This window comes from Malania oleifera, chromosome 6 (genome assembly GCF_029873635.1).
Source record: "Malania oleifera isolate guangnan ecotype guangnan chromosome 6, ASM2987363v1, whole genome shotgun sequence".
NCBI lineage: Eukaryota > Viridiplantae > Streptophyta > Magnoliopsida > Santalales > Ximeniaceae > Malania > Malania oleifera.
The window spans coordinates 112,467,405-112,484,541 of NC_080422.1; the positions used below are offsets into that span (position 1 = coordinate 112,467,405).

At 36.2% G+C, this 17,137-nt stretch overlaps 1 protein-coding gene across 3 annotated transcripts in view; it reads right to left on the reverse strand.

The window, feature by feature from the left end:
* Positions 1-3,634: 3,634 nt before the first annotated feature.
* Positions 3,635-17,137, reverse strand: part of LOC131157283 (alpha-aminoadipic semialdehyde synthase) — a 125,890-nt gene continuing 112,387 nt past the window's right edge. For 2 of the 3 annotated variants that reach the window (XM_058111306.1, XM_058111307.1), the window contains exons 18-25: positions 8,959-9,088; positions 8,310-8,389; positions 7,578-7,736; positions 7,172-7,409; positions 6,911-7,019; positions 4,719-4,880; positions 4,195-4,264; positions 3,635-3,875 (exon numbers count right to left, since the gene is read on the reverse strand). In XM_058111306.1, coding sequence (XP_057967289.1) covers positions 3,823-3,875; positions 4,195-4,264; positions 4,719-4,880; positions 6,911-7,019; positions 7,172-7,409; positions 7,578-7,736; positions 8,310-8,389; positions 8,959-9,088 — 1,001 coding nt within the window. In that variant the 3' untranslated portion in view covers positions 3,635-3,822. Of the gene's footprint in view, positions 3,876-4,194; positions 4,265-4,718; positions 4,881-6,910; positions 7,020-7,171; positions 7,410-7,577; positions 7,737-8,309; positions 8,390-8,958; positions 9,089-17,137 lie in introns of those variants that run through there. The other variant, XM_058111308.1, reaches the window with a different exon arrangement.

Sequence of the window (17,137 nt, forward strand, 5' to 3'; positions counted from 1 at the left end):
AGAAATTGCTCCATGAAGCTGCTTGGTAAAATCAGTACAACAAAACTCGCTCCATGAAGCAGCTCGGCACGAACTACTCGGAAAACTTATTCGGCAAGCCCTGCTCCGAGAAATTGCTCTATGAAGTTGCTCGATAAGATCAGTTTGGCAAAAATCTCCTCCACACTCAGCTCGGAAAATTCTCCCTAACTTGGAACAGTTCGGTAAAAGCCCTCCATGAAGTAGCTCGGAATATCAGCTCGGAACATCAGCTCGAAAAATTCTCCTCAGCTCAGAAAATTCTCCCTAACTCGGAACATCAACTCGGAAAATTCTCCCTAGCTCAAACATCAGCTTGAAAAATTCTACCCAGCTCGAAAAATTCTCCCCAACTTGGAACATTAGCTCGGAAAATTCTCCCCAGCTAGGAACATCAGCTCGAAAAATTCTCCTCATCTCGGAACATCAGCTCAAAAAATTCTCCCCAGCTCGAAACATCAGCTCGGAACATCAGCTCAGAAAATTCTCCCCAACTCAGAACAACTCTGTAAAATTCCTCCACAAAGCAGCTCGGAACACCAAAAAAAAAAAAGAGTTGGAAGAGAGAAAGAAATAAGAAGAAGAAGAAGAGGAGGAGGGAGCATTACATATTCCGGGGGGAGAGTGCAGATTCAAAATTTCATCCAGAAATTTGAAACTAAGGGGGGACAACTGATATGCCCAAAATAAACTAGCCAGTAAGAGCAAGACAACACCTGGCCCACGCCCCCCCCCTCCCGGGAAGTCAAACAATCTAACGAGAGCAATCAACTCCAACTCAATAAAGAGGAGGAGAGATCTACCCCAGCAGCTTAAATGGTCGAGTGATATGCGCGAATACTTTATGACCCGGGAGCAATTCAAGCCCTGCGCAATAAAGGAAAATCACCCAAAGGGTCAACTCTAACTCCTATAAGAAGGGGGGCAAGGAAGAGGCTAAGGTAAGTCATTCAACTCATTCTACTGTTGCATTCAACCTCTCTAAAAACATTTCTCTTACTTAGGCATCGGAGTGATCCCCCGGAGTTCACCTCGGGTCCTCCAAGCCTTTTTTCTCTTCCCCTTTCAAGTCAGCGGAAGTCGAAGGAGCAACCCTGCTAATTTTACCCTGCAACAGAGATAAGGAAAACCCAAGAATGGGAACGACAAGATTACTAATGCGTTGGAGAGGTAGAAGAAAGAACTCAAAGTTGCCCAAGCTAAAGGATTAATATTTTGTGGATCTATCGATCAATAAGAAAAGAACGCGTGCTATGGTGGATATTAGAGTTATCTATAATTTCACTGTCATTTCAATAAGTGAGTTCTAAGTGATATTTGGAATGTAATTATTACAGTGAACCAGGGCGGTTTTAATTACACTTGTTGACACTTTTTTCCTAATAAGAGATCATCCTTGCATGGTGCAAGCTACTGCAAAGAAAGAAAACATCAACAAGTTCCTCTTTGCGATGCAAGTTAGGAAAGAATTGAGAAGAGGAGAGTGAGTGTTCATCAACTATTGTAAATACTCACCAGTTTTCATAATTATACTTATTTTAGTAGCCCCTTTTGCAAGACACACGCTACCGATGAAGGTGTTGTAAAGAAGATTGCCTTATTTATTTAAATTGTGTCTATATTTATATTTACTTTTTTGCTTCCGCTTACTTTGTATTCAATGCTTGTGAACTTGATCTTGTGGTGAATTTATGGTTACTTTCAATTGACTAGTTAAAGAAACCAGTGTACGCAACTACTGTTATATAGTCCTTTACATAGTGAATTTTGGCTTATAACAATTGGTCCAAATATTTGCCAAGTCAACTTTTTTCTCAAAATCCCTTACTTTATGATACTTTTCTCTTCATACTGCCATCATGACTGGACTCGGTTCCCCTTGATCTTCCTTCATTCCAAAATTTCATTGCCGAAATGTCGTTGTTGATGACTCATGCACCTTATGTTTGGAATTTGGCCAGTGACAATTGACACAAATATTTACCAAGTCATCCTTTTTCTCTGAATCTCTTATTTTATGATATATTTCTCCACACTGCCATCACGATTGGGCTCACCACCCCTTAATTTGGCTTTGTTTCAAAATTTCATTGTTGAGAAGTCGTCATTGATGACTCATGCACCTTACGGGTCGGCACCATGTGCGTAGCAGAAGATTTTCAGTTCTGCAACTTCCAAAACTATAAACCGCATGGCCAATATATTATGATTTTTTAAAGCAAAAACCTAAAAATTTATAATAAAAAAAAAACATCATTATTAATTTGATTTTTAACTTGGCTACACATTTTGAGGGATCCACCAATGTTGCCGCCACCACCCAAACCAAATTGTTGTCATCTGTACGTTGGAGAACATCTCATATCTGTCAATACTATGTCTCCCAATAGATGTGGGATGCAAGATGAATTACTTTCAATTTAGTATAGGTACAGTCCTATTAACTCCAAAAATACTCAAAGCTATTGTCGTTTTTAAATTAAAATATTGGCAATTGCCTTTCAAACCATTTTAATGAGGCCGCGATTTTATATTATGCCTCCATTTTTTTCGGTTCTTCAAAACACTAATGAAAAGGAAGGAAAATAAAAAAATTAAAATAAACTAAGTACCTCAAATGAATATTAAACCTTTTTCCTTGAAATTTTGAGGACTCATTTAGAACTTAGAAAATGTTATTAATTTGTTTGGATCAAGGATTTTGATTGAGAAAAATAAAGAAAAATTTTATTTTTCACTATATTTTCTAGATACAACTGAAAAAAGAAAATATATTCTAACTTATTAAAAATTAAGAAAATAATAAATATTAATATATATATATATATATATATTAATTTGATACATTTTTATTCTCACTATATTCAAACCCGAAGAAGGAATTCCTTCATATCCTCCTTCCTATTTCTTAGCATTTTTCATAAAAAAACACGAGTTCACTTTTTTTTATGTTTTGTTCTAAAAGAAATGTACAACAAGTTAATAAATTAAAATTTAATTTTACATATCATTAATATTTTATTTTTTAATTATATTAATATTTTGATTGAGAAAAATAAAGAAAAATTTTATTTTTCACTATATTTTCTAGATACAACTGAAAAAAGAAAATATATTCTAACTTATTAAAAATTAAGAAAAAAATAAATATTAATATTTGCAAAACAAATATATACATATACATATATATATATATATATATATATATATATATATATATAGTAATTTGATACATTTTTATTCTCACTATATTCAAACCCGAAGAAATAAATTCCTTCATATCCTCCTTCCTATTTCTTAGCATTTTTCATAAAAAAACACGAGTTTACTTTTTTTTATGTTTAGTTTTAAAAGAAATGTACAAGAAATTAATAAATTAAAATTTAATTTTACATATCATTAATATTTTATTTTTTAATTATATTAAAAAATTATTTGTTTTTAATAGTATTTAATATATGATATGATGAAAAATAAATTTCTTTTTTTTACCTTCTCTTTTTTTTTTTCAAACAAAATCTTTGAGCCAAACTGATCTTCATGAGAAAATTTCCATTCATTCGAATCATTCTGCTAAATTTTACAGTAAGAATAATATCAAGGGAAAATTTTCAAGTGAACAATAATCTGGTTTTTTCTGCCATTAATGATCTAGATTGAATCAAACCATTACATAATCAACAAACGTTTTTCTTGTTTTCATCAATTTGCCACGCGATGGGAATGGAAAAAGGGGGAAAAAAATGACAACTTCTAGAACGGCAAAGTAAAAAATCTGCAATTAAACATGAATTAATTGGTATATCACCCGCTCTTCTCCATGACATTGAAACCATAAGCTTGTAAAATATCCAGTGCTGCAAAAAAAAAAAAAAAGTCATTTTCTCGAGTCCCCAGCACTAATAATGACAGTTAAACGGGCCTTCCACCAGAGTGGCAGTGTAACATAATGACGGGATTGACAAATGTGTAAACAATGGTGCACAAATTCAGCGTCTCGGAAGCGCCATTGTTATATTAGTAATCAACTTCACATGGCAACTAACATGCATTAATTATTTCATTTGTGTACTTAACAAATGTTTTTAAAACATGCCATATGATTGAAACATAGCGTACAATGCAGTCAACAAGGGGGAATAAGTGTTCAAAACAAAACTGACCGAAAGCAATTACCTGGCACATACACCTCGGGTTCAATGGGTCGTACAACACCCCTTGTCTTGATCTTGTCTCCAAGTAAAAGCTGCAATACGACATGATATATAATTGTATGATGTACTAGTGTACATGAAAATTTGAAAGAATTAGACAATAAATAGGGTGATAAGGGTTGAATGGAGTTAAAACATAAACATACACAAATAGAATTAAGGACTTAAATTAGTAATTTATTTTAAAAAAAGAATCACAACACTAGTAATTATAGGTTGCTTTGCATTTTGATGAAATGATTAAATTAAATAATTAACTTCGACATAAATAAGAAAAATTTCAACCCTTTCCTATAAGATCTCCATTTTCATGGATGGACAATCTTAATACGTATGAAAAGTCTGTAGAACGGGAATCCTTTATTAAAGTAAAGACATGAAGGATTGTCACGACAACCAAGATAAAATCAACCACTTTTTATCCAATCAGATGAAAGCAATATTTGTAACATAACATTGCGCAGATGCGTAACAAGAATCAAGTACCAGTGCCCCTATTGCCGCTGGAATCCCGACAGTGAGAGCCATGGCCGTTGTTGATTTCCCATTATTGGTCCTCCCAAATTCCAATAAAGTAGCCCTATGGCTCTCTGAAGGTCGTCCATCTGGGAAATCTACTTCCACTTCGTGATGCAAAAGCACCATGTCCTGACCCATAGACAACACAAGTTGCATTAAGCCATTAACAAAATGAATTTTTATTGGTTGATCTATATGTAAAAAAAAATTTCCCTTAATAAAATGATACTTTTTTTTATTCAATTATGATAACTTTAAAAAATAATATTAATTTAATAAATTAAATTAAAAAAATTATTTAGTAAAGCAAAATATGTTTTGAAAATTAAATACTATTACCATGATTAACAGAAACTGGAACTGGGTTATTTATGTATTCCATGATTATTTTTCAGCTGTCTGTAGCTGCCAAGGAATTGGCGCAGCATATTAGACATTTTCTTTATGGTGTATTGAAATTCAATATGGCAGACATTCTAACAAAACTAGCATCCCATATCCACATTTGTAAGTTTTCTTCTTATTTGGGTAAAATCCATAATCACCTCAACTTTTTAAAATTCATTTGATCCTCGAAATTTAAATTTATTGAAAAAATGAATCTTCCAAAATGTGAAAAAAAATAAATTGTACTCTTAATAAAATGAAAATTTTTCCTGTTTTTATTCAATTGTAATAAATTAAGAAAGTAATATTAATTTAATTAATTAAATTGAAAAAAATTATTTAGCTAAGCAAAATATGTTTGAAAATTAAACTTATAAGTAAATTGGACACCTAATTCTTGAGTTAACTAGTCCGACTAGTTCAGACCAGCTAATTAACATAAGCACGACAACATAATTAAATTATTATTTTAAAAAATTAAAAAAACAAATGAAAAATAAATAATCTAATAATTCAAAAAAAAATGCTTAAATATTTTTATTGTTCCAAAATTTGTTATACACAATTTCAATGCAAATTAAATGACTAACTATATCTTTAAAAAATAAACTATAAGTTAAAAATCAGACCAATTGGTTGTATTGCGAATCACTTTCTGAATTTGATTAAATCCCATATTTAATAATATAGTAGCTTGGATAAAATTAGAAAGATCGAGAAGCAATTATATTTTCCATTCATTTATTCAATTTTCAAAACATTACACTAACCAATTTTCTCAATTTAATAAAAACTTATTTTTGAACATAGATTTAATGGTTAACGAACGATAAACTAGCAAAAGGCTCATATTGTCAATAGATCTAAACCTCAAAAAGATTTTTTTGGTAGTTTTTAAAAACATAGGGGGTGAAATATCATATTCAAAAAACTCAAAGGAGTACTTAGCGATTCTACCCATATTATTTTTTGGACCAAATTATCTTATTACTTTGATATAGTATTATTATACTCTATTATTATATTTAAAATTATTAATAAAATGAGAATAATATTATAACTTTTTAATAATAATATAATATAAAGGTTTATATTTAGACAATGTTGCCTTCAAAATTTTGGTTAATTGGATTATTTAAGTGTTGATTTTTTTAAATTTATGATTATTGAAATTTGAGGACATGGGACTTACTTAAGTACACTCTTAATAGATTTTTATGTTAAAAATATAATTATTCTTCTACATTGATTATACACATCTCACGTGTATGATGGTCTTCTTCTTAACTTGCTTGCTAAGATCTTTATATTCAACCAAACATTAACATGAATCTTGTATGTATTTCTAAGAATCTTATCTAATAAATCAAATAAAAATATTTTCATGAAGCAAACACTAGAAATGAAATTCTCAAGAATATCATTCTTTTTTATAAATATTTTTAATACTGTGAACCAATCCCATTAGTTGTACTAGAAGAGCAATGGCCGGCACTGCAAAACCGTGGTTTGCTCTCAGATGCTGCCCTGTGCCCTTGCATTACTTAGGAAGATGATTTGTGCAAAGGTGGTAGAACTTAAGCCTAGGGGTTGACGACAGCAGCCAATAAGCTTGCCACCAATATATGTGCCCCCAAACATCATTGGTAAAGAAAATAAATTTTGAATTATGATAAATGGAAAAGAACACATCCACAACCATAGGAGTCAATATGCTTCAGGATAAGAATGAAAGATTCACAGATCTAGTTATATGCAATGATAGAAAATACCTGTTCTGTGCTGTTGTATGCTAATTTTTCTTCCATGCAGAAACAGGTTACATCAAACGCACTACGGCAGGGTGCTGGGATTTCTATCTGCTCGTAAAGTCCCAAAAACCTAATCCAACATGAAAAACCGGTTCTAGATGTTATTGTTACATCATAGAAAAAATGGTCACAGATAAAATAGAAAAGAAATATATAAGGGCTAAGAAAAACCAATGCAATGATAATTAAACAATATTCATACGCCATATTATCAATTCTTACATGATAACTTTGGCTGCTTTAATTGCAGTTTCTTGCTCTTGGCAAGCTCTTAGTGTAATGATCCTTTGTGTGATATCCTCCTCTCCAACCACAGTTCCCCTAGAGTCCTCCCTTTTGATTTTGAGAAGTTCAAGGAGGAACGTTTTGAATGTGGGTTTCTTACCATGTTTAAGAATTGGATGATCGTCAATATCAAAGAAACCAATGCTGGCAAGTGTCGCCATAATTTTGCCAAACCCTATTACAAAATATTAGTTTATAAATTCTGTAAACCTATAAACCTTTCGAGTTCAATTTGACTAAAGTCCTCTTAGCAGCACTTCATTTTTGAGCATTCAGTCTAATCATACAATCTATAGTTTTTAGCAATAAAAGTTACAAATCAAGAGCCCAAAAACCTGTCTACCTTCATACCGGAGGGTTCCACGGAAGATGGTGGATGCTTCATGCTCTATTCCATATAGATTTCCATATACTAAAGAATTACGATTGGGAAGACACTCCAATGCGAAAGCTGGAAAGTCAGGTATGCGTAGTCTAAAAGCTGAATCATAAAGCTTGTTCCCTGCAAGTTTGTACCATAAATCGGAAAAACAGTGGAATTTGAACATATAATCCTTTTTCAAACTAAATAATGTATTTTTCATAACATTGGAGTAGTCAATAGAGAATACAATACATGACCTACACAACATTTTTCCAATTGACAAAATTATTTACATTTTATTGGTCAATGGCATAAAAACATATGGATGCTTGCAAGAAGTGCATTAGATGGCACATAATTAATATCAGAGAATAAAATTCACATATACACACACAGACTTGGATTAGAGATTTATCTGACTGTTGGCATCCAACTAATATATCTTACATCTAACAATCAAAATAAAACAAGTTACATGATTAAACAATGCCCAGAAAGTGACTGATACATGCTGATAATGTCACAACACATGATCTTGTGTATGTTATATGGCACATAATTTGTATGCTTAAAAAATCAAATTAACGCATACACGTGGGCGCGCGCGCACACACACACACACACACACACATATATACATATATGTATAGAGAGAGAGAGAGAGAGAGAGAGAGACTTTCACTTGTCACTAGAATACTGTTGGCAACCCACCATTGACATGTATAGTTTCTCCATGCAATTTATAAATAGCAGGATTGCGCCCAGCTCGAATAGCTCCTGCAGGGCTCCAACTGAAATAATTTTGAAAGCAAGTAATTTAACTCTTCCATGAGACAGCTAAAATTTATAACAATTATTTAGCAGGGAAGAAAACAATCAACTGAATATAATGTCTTCATGAGAGAGAGATGCATATGAAGAAGATGAAAAACAGTTGGAACTACATTAAAATTCCATATACAGAGTCAATAGGCATCTAAAAAACATGAGAAGGTCAACATTATTGCAATTGTAACCAACGTAGTCCAACAGAGAGCAACAGGTCGACTCTTGTGCATGCTTCAGAATGTTAAAGAACAAATATTGAGGTACATTTTTTGTTCATGCCCACTATTCTTAAAGTTCAGGTTTCTTATGAAAAAAGTAATAAGTATTTCTTCTGGGTTGCACCAATATAAATTATTAGCTGAAAAGGGTATGACTTTTTGTTGCCTCATAGAAGGGCAAGGATGATTGGTGTCCCAAGAAACATATTTCCACATGAATGAATGCTTGGCTTGATGTCCCAAGAAAAAATAATCTGGTACATATCAAGAAAGTCAAAGTTCATATTTTTATTCACACCAGATAGTCGCAATACCTGAATTTATATGCCAATGGGTTATTTGCAGCTGCAGGGGATGGGAGTCCTCCACAATAAGAAGTAAAAGACCTTATTCTTCCCCCTCGGACATGTGCTTGATTGATCATCTTCATTGCCATCATATGATCTGCAGCAAAATGCAAATTCCCAATCACAATACAGATCTTGTACTGAATACACAAGGAACCTTTTTTTTGGGGGGGGGGGGGGCGGGAAAAATAGGATAATAAATAAAAGCAAGATTTTTTTTTTCAGTTACTTGATAGATATAGAAATTATTTATTATGCAACAATTTGGTTGGGGGGGGGGGGGGGGGGCGGAGAGATTACTTAAAGAAAGCATAATATTATCCATTGCAACCAACTTCATTGCTGTGATTTACTTGTCCAGAGGCCATGCGTCAAGGGGCGACAGATTTCCAAGTCCATGAGGATTATCTCGACCTTAATCTGCACAACATGTGACCAAGTCACAGCCATGCGGCAATAGGACTACACCAAGTCCCATCCAGCCTTAATCATCGGACTTGTCCAGCCTTAATCATTGAAATACATGGAACTGCTCATGTATCCAACTCAATGGCATGACAACACTTGTCCCAACTAAAGAGATAACTAAGAAACAATGATTTAAGAGTAGGGGTGTTAAATACATGTTTTGCAAGCACATTCTCATCCCTGCGACACAATCCTCGTGTAAGTGAACCTGCTACTAACCACCCATAAGTTGAATGCCCAAAGCTAAAGGAAGTGATACAATACACTATTTGAGATAGACATACAAAGGATTGACATTCCTCTGTAGTCCAATCGGCTATAAGACAAAATTGCACCCCCAAGGGCCAACACGGTGCACCCCCTAACCTTGAGTCAAGACCACATTTTCCATTGGGTCGTCAATCAGGCTTTGAAATTATAAGACAACATTGCCTAAGAGCATAACCAAGGGCCAACATGGGTGCATGTCCCAACCTTAGTCAAGATCTCCTTCTCCAATGGGTCGTCCATGGGGGCTTTGAATCCCATACGAAAGCCCCTCAAGGATGTCAAGAGCTTGCCCCCAAGCGCTCCTCAAGGTGCTTACTGAGAAGGATACTCACTTGGTGTTCTTGTAAGGGTATAAATCTTTCCATCACATTCTCACCTTAGCATAAGAAACCATCTAGTTAGAAGAATAATACATCACAACTTGAGAATGTCACATGGTTAATTGTGGGCTCTAAAAGAAACTTTGTGCTCATCGTCTAGCGAATAAACCCTAACAATGTACAACTGCATTGGCGGTGGGTGTTCGTCGTCACCGAACGGAGCTCAGCTCGACGGCCAGAGCTGATCCTGTAAAAGTTTCCTCCCATCCTCTACGGCACAGAGCTTGATAGGAAGAGTGACGAAGAGATGTGGTGGTCATCCAGGAGGCTTTGACTGCATACGTTTGGAGTCAGTAGTGGTAGGCCCTACATCGTCGCCGACTTGGGGTGTCCTCCGGAGACGAAAAACCATCAGATTTGGCTTCTTCCGACCTTCTGTCCAATGTATCAGAACTCGAATCACGCTTAGCTGACATAGGAGTTTGCGCTCAGACACCGTCTTGCTCAGCCAAAACTGACAACCTCGAGCAAAGTTACGGGTTTTTCTTCCTCGTTTATTTCGTCTTCTTTCTCTTTTGTTATTGCAACAAGTGAGTTCACAATTTAAACTCAAAAGTGTTTTCAAGACCAAAACATATTTCAACCAAAAATAAAATAAATCTAAAACCACAAACCAGATTTTCGATTCAAACTACAATCCCGATTTTTTCAAATCACATTTTTAGAGTGCTCACTTGGTTTTTCATCCTTGTACTTCATGGGTGGCCCTCCGATGACCCTTGTCGCCAGCGGGAACGATAGGGCTATCAAGTCTGGGTCTCAGGTGGATGGGTTGGATACTGTACAGGATGGAAAGATGGTTGAAAAGGAAAACAGCGCTTTGGGTGGGAGACGTCCTTTTGCGTAGGCACTTCAAAGACCTGTACCTCAATCCAAATTTCGATTACCATTGAGGAAACCTAAGATCATCAACGGGGAATTAGGCTTCGTCTATTCCAATGTTGAGATGGATAAAGCGGCTGAGGATCTGAAGTTTGCACTTGTTCTAAAATTCTTATTGAAAATACCGTCAGTAGATGTGCTGCGACTTTAGATTATTAAGACGTGGGGTTTCTGTGAGGTTCCGATGATTAGTTTTATGGATGAATATCACATGTTGTTGCACCTGGTGAATGAGAAAGATTATTTACATGCATAGGCGAGAGAGGGACGGGTTGTGGCTGGTCGTTAGTTCTACTTGTTCAACTGGACGATTGACTTTAATGTCAAGAAAGAATCATCCATGACTCCTCAATGGATCTTCCTATCGGGTTTGTTGTTGCTCTTGTATCGGTTGGATTGTCTTCAAATGCTTGCAACAAGGTTTGGAATGTTTGTTGGAACGGATAATGCCACACTATATAGAACTCGTGCTACAAGGGCGAGAATTTGTGTGGAAGTGGATTTGTAGGAGGAGCCAGTTCGTGGTTACCCATTGGTGGTAGGTCAAAAACATCGCGTTTTGCAGGAAGTGGTGTATGAGAAGCGAGGTTTATATTGCAAAAAGTGTTTCTATCAGGGCCATACAAAGGTTGCTTGCGGGTTGGGTGATCGTATCAAGGCAAAGCCAGTTAATAAGAACAAGATGATGATTGAAGGGAAGAAAGGGGAGGTCAAAGCTTGGAAGGAGGTGGGAAGGAAGGAAAAGAGTTTAAATGAAGGTGCAAGTAAAAATGTGGAGGTGGATCCTATTATTGTGTCCGATAATGAGGAGATTGGAAAGGAGGTAAAGTTAGTCGCGGATAAAGGAAAATAGGTTTTAGAGGAGGGTAGTCTTCACCCGGTCCTCATTGATGAGGGATTGCATGTGAGTGGGTCTGGCAATAATTCACAGGCAATTGGGAAGGGCGAGATGGTACAGCTTGAAGGGCAAAGATAGTGTAACACATTGGTGGTGGATGAAGGTAGTAAGGGAGGAAAAGAAATTCTAGAGGTTGTTGAAGATTGTGTTGTGCATCAGCCGAGTGGAAGAGTGCAGGGTGAAGAGACACTTGGAAAGAATATGGTGATAGAGGAAGAGGAGATTGTTGAACCTGCTTCCAACATAAGGGATACGGGGTTGGACCTAGAACAATTTCAGCTTGCTCATGAGAATGAGAGTAAATTACATGGTTTGGCCTCTGACAAAGGCTATGATTCGGAAGGTAATTTTTCTCAACCTAGAATTCCATTGTTAAAAGCTTCCAGTAGTAGAGCGAGGTAGTCCGAACGGGTTATTACCTGTCATGTAAGACTTAATTTATGAGGACAAAAATGATGGTGTGGAACGTGCGGGGTATAGGCACATCAAAGAAACAATTGAGGAATTTGGTTAGGAAATATTCGATATCTGTGTTGACCATTTCGGATCCGTTCATGCAGGAGGACTCTATGTTTCGTTTCGCACAGTTTTTTTAGATTTTCCTAACTATTGTTTGAATGAAGCAATGGGAGGTAAAGTGTGGGTAATGTGGAATGAGCATGATTTTGAAATAGTATGTCGAATCAAATGATCGCAGGATGGGTGGTCTTAAATGGGATAAAAGTGCTTGTCACCTTTGTATATGCGAAATGCTCATTTTATGAGCGTAGGGGTCTTTGGAAAGATTTGGAAGCTCTACAAGTAGGGTTGAATCCTTGACTTATTGTGGAGGACTTCAACATTATTCGGAAGGATGGGGAACAAATTGGGGGGCAGCCTAGACCTTTGGCTGCTATGCATGAGGTTAATAATTGTTTAAACAATTGTGGCGTTGTTGATTTAAAATTCCATGGTGGGTATATGTCTTGGTTTAATGGGCAAGTTGGTCCGACTAGGAGATGAGTGAAGCTTGACCGGGCTCTTGTGAATGTGCCGTTCATTAATCGTTTTCAAACTGCTAGGCTAGAATACTTGGCGAGGAAGACGTTGGATCACAAACCTATGCTGATACACTTCTCAAATCATTTGACAAGATATGAGCCTCCTCCTTTGAGGTATCAAAATATGTGAAGTTCACATGAAAATTTTTTCTCTTTCATGCGTCAGATTTGGATGGAAGCAGTTCAGGTTTCGGGCATGTGTAAGTCAATTGCTAAGCTCAAAAAGGCTAAAGTTGCTTTAAAGAGGTGGAATGTAGGGGTCTTTGGCTGGGTGGACAAAATATCAAGTATTTAGAGAGGTGGAATGATAGATTTGGAGGAGCAGTTACAAAGGGGATATAGTTAGGAGGTGGAGATAAGAGTTCGTGGTTATAAAATGTGAACTGGATTATTGGGAAAAAAGGGAGGAAACCCATGTTGCTTAACTTGCGAAGAAGCGATGGTTGGTGGAGGGTGATCAAAATTCCAAGTTTTTTCATGTGGTTATTAATCAAAAACGGAATTCTTTGATGATTAATTCTATGTTCTTAGATGATGGTATGGTTCTGGCGTCCCCCGAGGAGATTCATGAAGGTGCGGTTAAGCATTTTCAAAATTTTCTCTCGGAACAGTCTACTAGAGCATTACTTGATTTGAGCCAACTTATTTCTAAGGAGATATCGGATGAAGAAAATGAGTATTTGGTCAAAGATCCTTCGGAAATGGAGCTGAAAACAGCTCTAAATTCTATCCCAAAAGATAGTAGTCCAGGACATAATGGTTTTGGTTCAGGTTTCTACAAATCTTGTTGGGACTTTGTTAAAGAGGATTTGTTGGAAGCTGCCAAGGAATTTTTCAGTGGAGCGCCTTTACCCAGATTTTTCACTTCTTCGTATTTTGTTTTTATCCCTAAGATGAAGGATCCAAGAAGCTTTGAAAAGTTTAGACCAATTAGCCTGTGTTTTGTCGTATGCAAAATTTTTTCAAAGATTATTGTAGGTTGATTGACGCGTTGCCTGAATAAAATTATCTCTCCGAAGTAAGGGGTTTTTCTCTCTGCTAGAAGTATTTTTGAAAATATTACTCTAGCGCAAGAAATGGTTCACTCAATCAACAGAAAGAGTAAAGGGAGAAATGTAATATTAAAGGTGTATATGGCAAAGGCTTATGATCGAGTTGACTGAAGATTTTTGATTTGGGTCTTGGAGGGTTTTTGGCTTTTCTAGTCAGGTTTGTAACTTAATAGCTGAATTTGTTCAGATCCCATGGTTTTCGATCATGATGAATGGTACGCATAGGGGTTTTTTCAAGTCTCAATGGGGCCTTCAGCAAGGTAATCTACTATCTCCATATTTATTTATTTTTATGAAAGAAATTCTTTCTAGATTATTAAAAAAAAAAATTTGAGGAAGGCAAGATTGGAATTTTTTATCTTCCGAGGGGAACTCCTTTAATCTCTCATTTATTATATGCAGATGACTTGCATGTTTTCGCTAACAGAGAAAGGAGGTCTTTGAAGATGCTTTTGAAGACATTGGATTTGTATGAAAGTTGGTTTGGCCAATTAATCAATAAGGAGAAATCAGCTATCTTTTTATCCAACAAGATCAACATTTCCAAAAGAAGGGGGCTATTACGATTGACGGGTTTTGCAGAAGGAAATTTTCTAACGATGTACCTTGGGGCAGCTTTGATTTCTGATCGCCTTACTACTAGAATGCTTGAACCATTGGTCTCAAAAATTCGAAATAAGGTGGCAAGTTGGAAGATGAGGTTGCTGTCTCAATGAGGTCGTCTCATCCTTATTCGGCATGTTTTATCATGCATGGCGATACATACGCTAGCGGTTCTCTCAGTTCCTTTGGTGGTGATCAAAAATATTAATTCCATTTTCTCTTCTTTTCTCTAGGGGGAGAGTAATGGTGGGGCGAAAATGAAATGGTATGCTTGGTCAAAGGTTTGTAAACCCTTAGATGAAGGGGGCATTGGCATAAGGGACCTTAATGATGTTCAAAGATCTTTTCACATGAGGTTTTCTTGGAGACTGATGACGTTAGATAATCTTTGGACCCGTTTATTGAAGGCTAAACATGTTAAATCAGGTCAAAAGGCTTCAACCAATTATACTCCTACGGGCTCTCGGTTTTGGAAAACGATCTTAAAGGTCTTTCCAGAGTTATATAAGAATGTTTATGTGAAGGTTAGAGAAGGAAAAACTTCTTTTTGGTTTGATAAGTGGTTGAGCAGTGGTCCTCTTGCTGAATGTTTTTACACGGTCCAACATCCTGAGTTTAAGATTCAAGACTGCTGAGAGTCTAAGAATTGGGATACTGATATGCTAAAAGAATTGATAGGGGTCCCCAAAACAGATGAGATTTTGTTGTCATCTATAAAGCACAAATCGGGGCCTAATGTGTTTATTTGGAAGCCTTCCATAAATGGAAAATTTTCACCCGCTTTGGCTTGGGAGGTGATAAGAATTAAAGGGGAGCAGTACCAAGGGTTGGAGTGAGTCTGGCATAAACTACTCCCTAAGAAAGTATCGATGTGTATGTGGAAAGCCATGTTCCAATGTCTTTGGGTAGATGAGAGTGTTTGACATTATTTTGCAAGTAATTTGTTTATGTTTGTATTTGTTTGTTTTGATTACATATTGGCATGTTTAGATTGTTTTAGTTGGATAATGGTACGGGTTTTGCTAGGCTTGTATTGGTTTTGATGTCTGGGATGGTTTTGATAGTTTATTTGTAAATCTCATGTGTCATGTGTGTAATCACGGTATTCCTCCGCCATAAGTGAGAACTATCAATAAAATTGGGGTTTTCGTAAAAATAATAATAATAATAATAAATAAAAAATTTCACCTGGTGAACTATTTGGATCCCCCTAAGGCTGCAAACGAACTGAGTTGAGACAATATTTGTCATGCTAAGCTTGTTCATTGCATTTTCAACTGAGCCCAAACTCAAGTCGAGCTCAAACTGAGCTTTTAATATACTTGCTCAAGTTTGTTTATTATGTAAATGAATGAGCTCATGAGTCCTTATCGAGCCAAACTATCAAGATGCTCACTAATGATTTGGTTCTTTTGACACCCCTCATTTTGAGAGATGAGAGGCTTTGTTAGGACAACGGTGAGAAGTGGCTTTCACTAATACTCCCTTCAAGTTTTCTTTTGCCCCATCAGGCTAGCCTATTGTCCTTGAGCATTAACCTTATTACTAAATTCGCATGAAGTTTGAGCTAAATAATCTCATGCACAAGCAACCCCTACTTTTAAGCCTATTGCAGTTTATCAAACCTAATTTGACCTCACTAAACTAGCCCATGAATGATTCTAATTCAAACATATTAAACAAGCCCAAACCGAACCCATAATTGAGCCGCTCACAAGCTGAAATAAGCCAAACCCATTCACGTTAAAGCTTGGCTCATTTAAGAAATGAGCCACAAAATTAGGCTTAGGAATTGCTTGTTTATATAATGAACTTGAATAAGCTCTTATCAAACTCCCCCACTCGCTTACCTATCTATCTAAACATGGCATTCTCTATTTCTACCACTCGGCATTTCCCTCTTTATCTGATAAGAGGTTAAGGTACTTTTGCCAACTACCTGAGTCCTAAGCGCAATTGAAATTCCTTGGGAGTTATCCATTTGTGTATTGATAAGACCATTCATTTAGGGGCCTAACTGGTGATCTGGGTTGTTTCCCTCTTGACGATGAAGCTTATCCCCCATCGTCTCACTGGCCGACCGGTGGAAGTCATTAGTTCGAGTTTGATTATCCCTAAACCTAATGTGAGTTTTTCTATTTTGACTTGCTCCCTCACTGTAGTTGGTGTTGGGCTAACCGAAAATCAAAGTTTATCAGAAGCTTGGTCTAAAATTACTGAAAAATTACCCCGTTCATCTTCAGCGCAAGAGTGCTTGATTAGTGAGCTATTAAGCACTCTTTCAAGGGTGGTCGAGTTGCTCATGAGCCGCTTGGTTCATTTGCAGCCCTAGATCCACCATGTCATGGCGACACTCAAAGTACATCCCATGATATCTCCATAATTGAATATATGTTCATCACAATTCCTTCTTAGAGACATCTGACACAAGCACAAATGTTTGTTAGCTGGGGTTAGGTGATATTTATACTCCTCCAGCTTGAGGGGGGAGTGTTAGAAGAGAATATGTTATTTTAATAATTAGGTTGTGTTAATGGGAGTATTTTTGTCCTT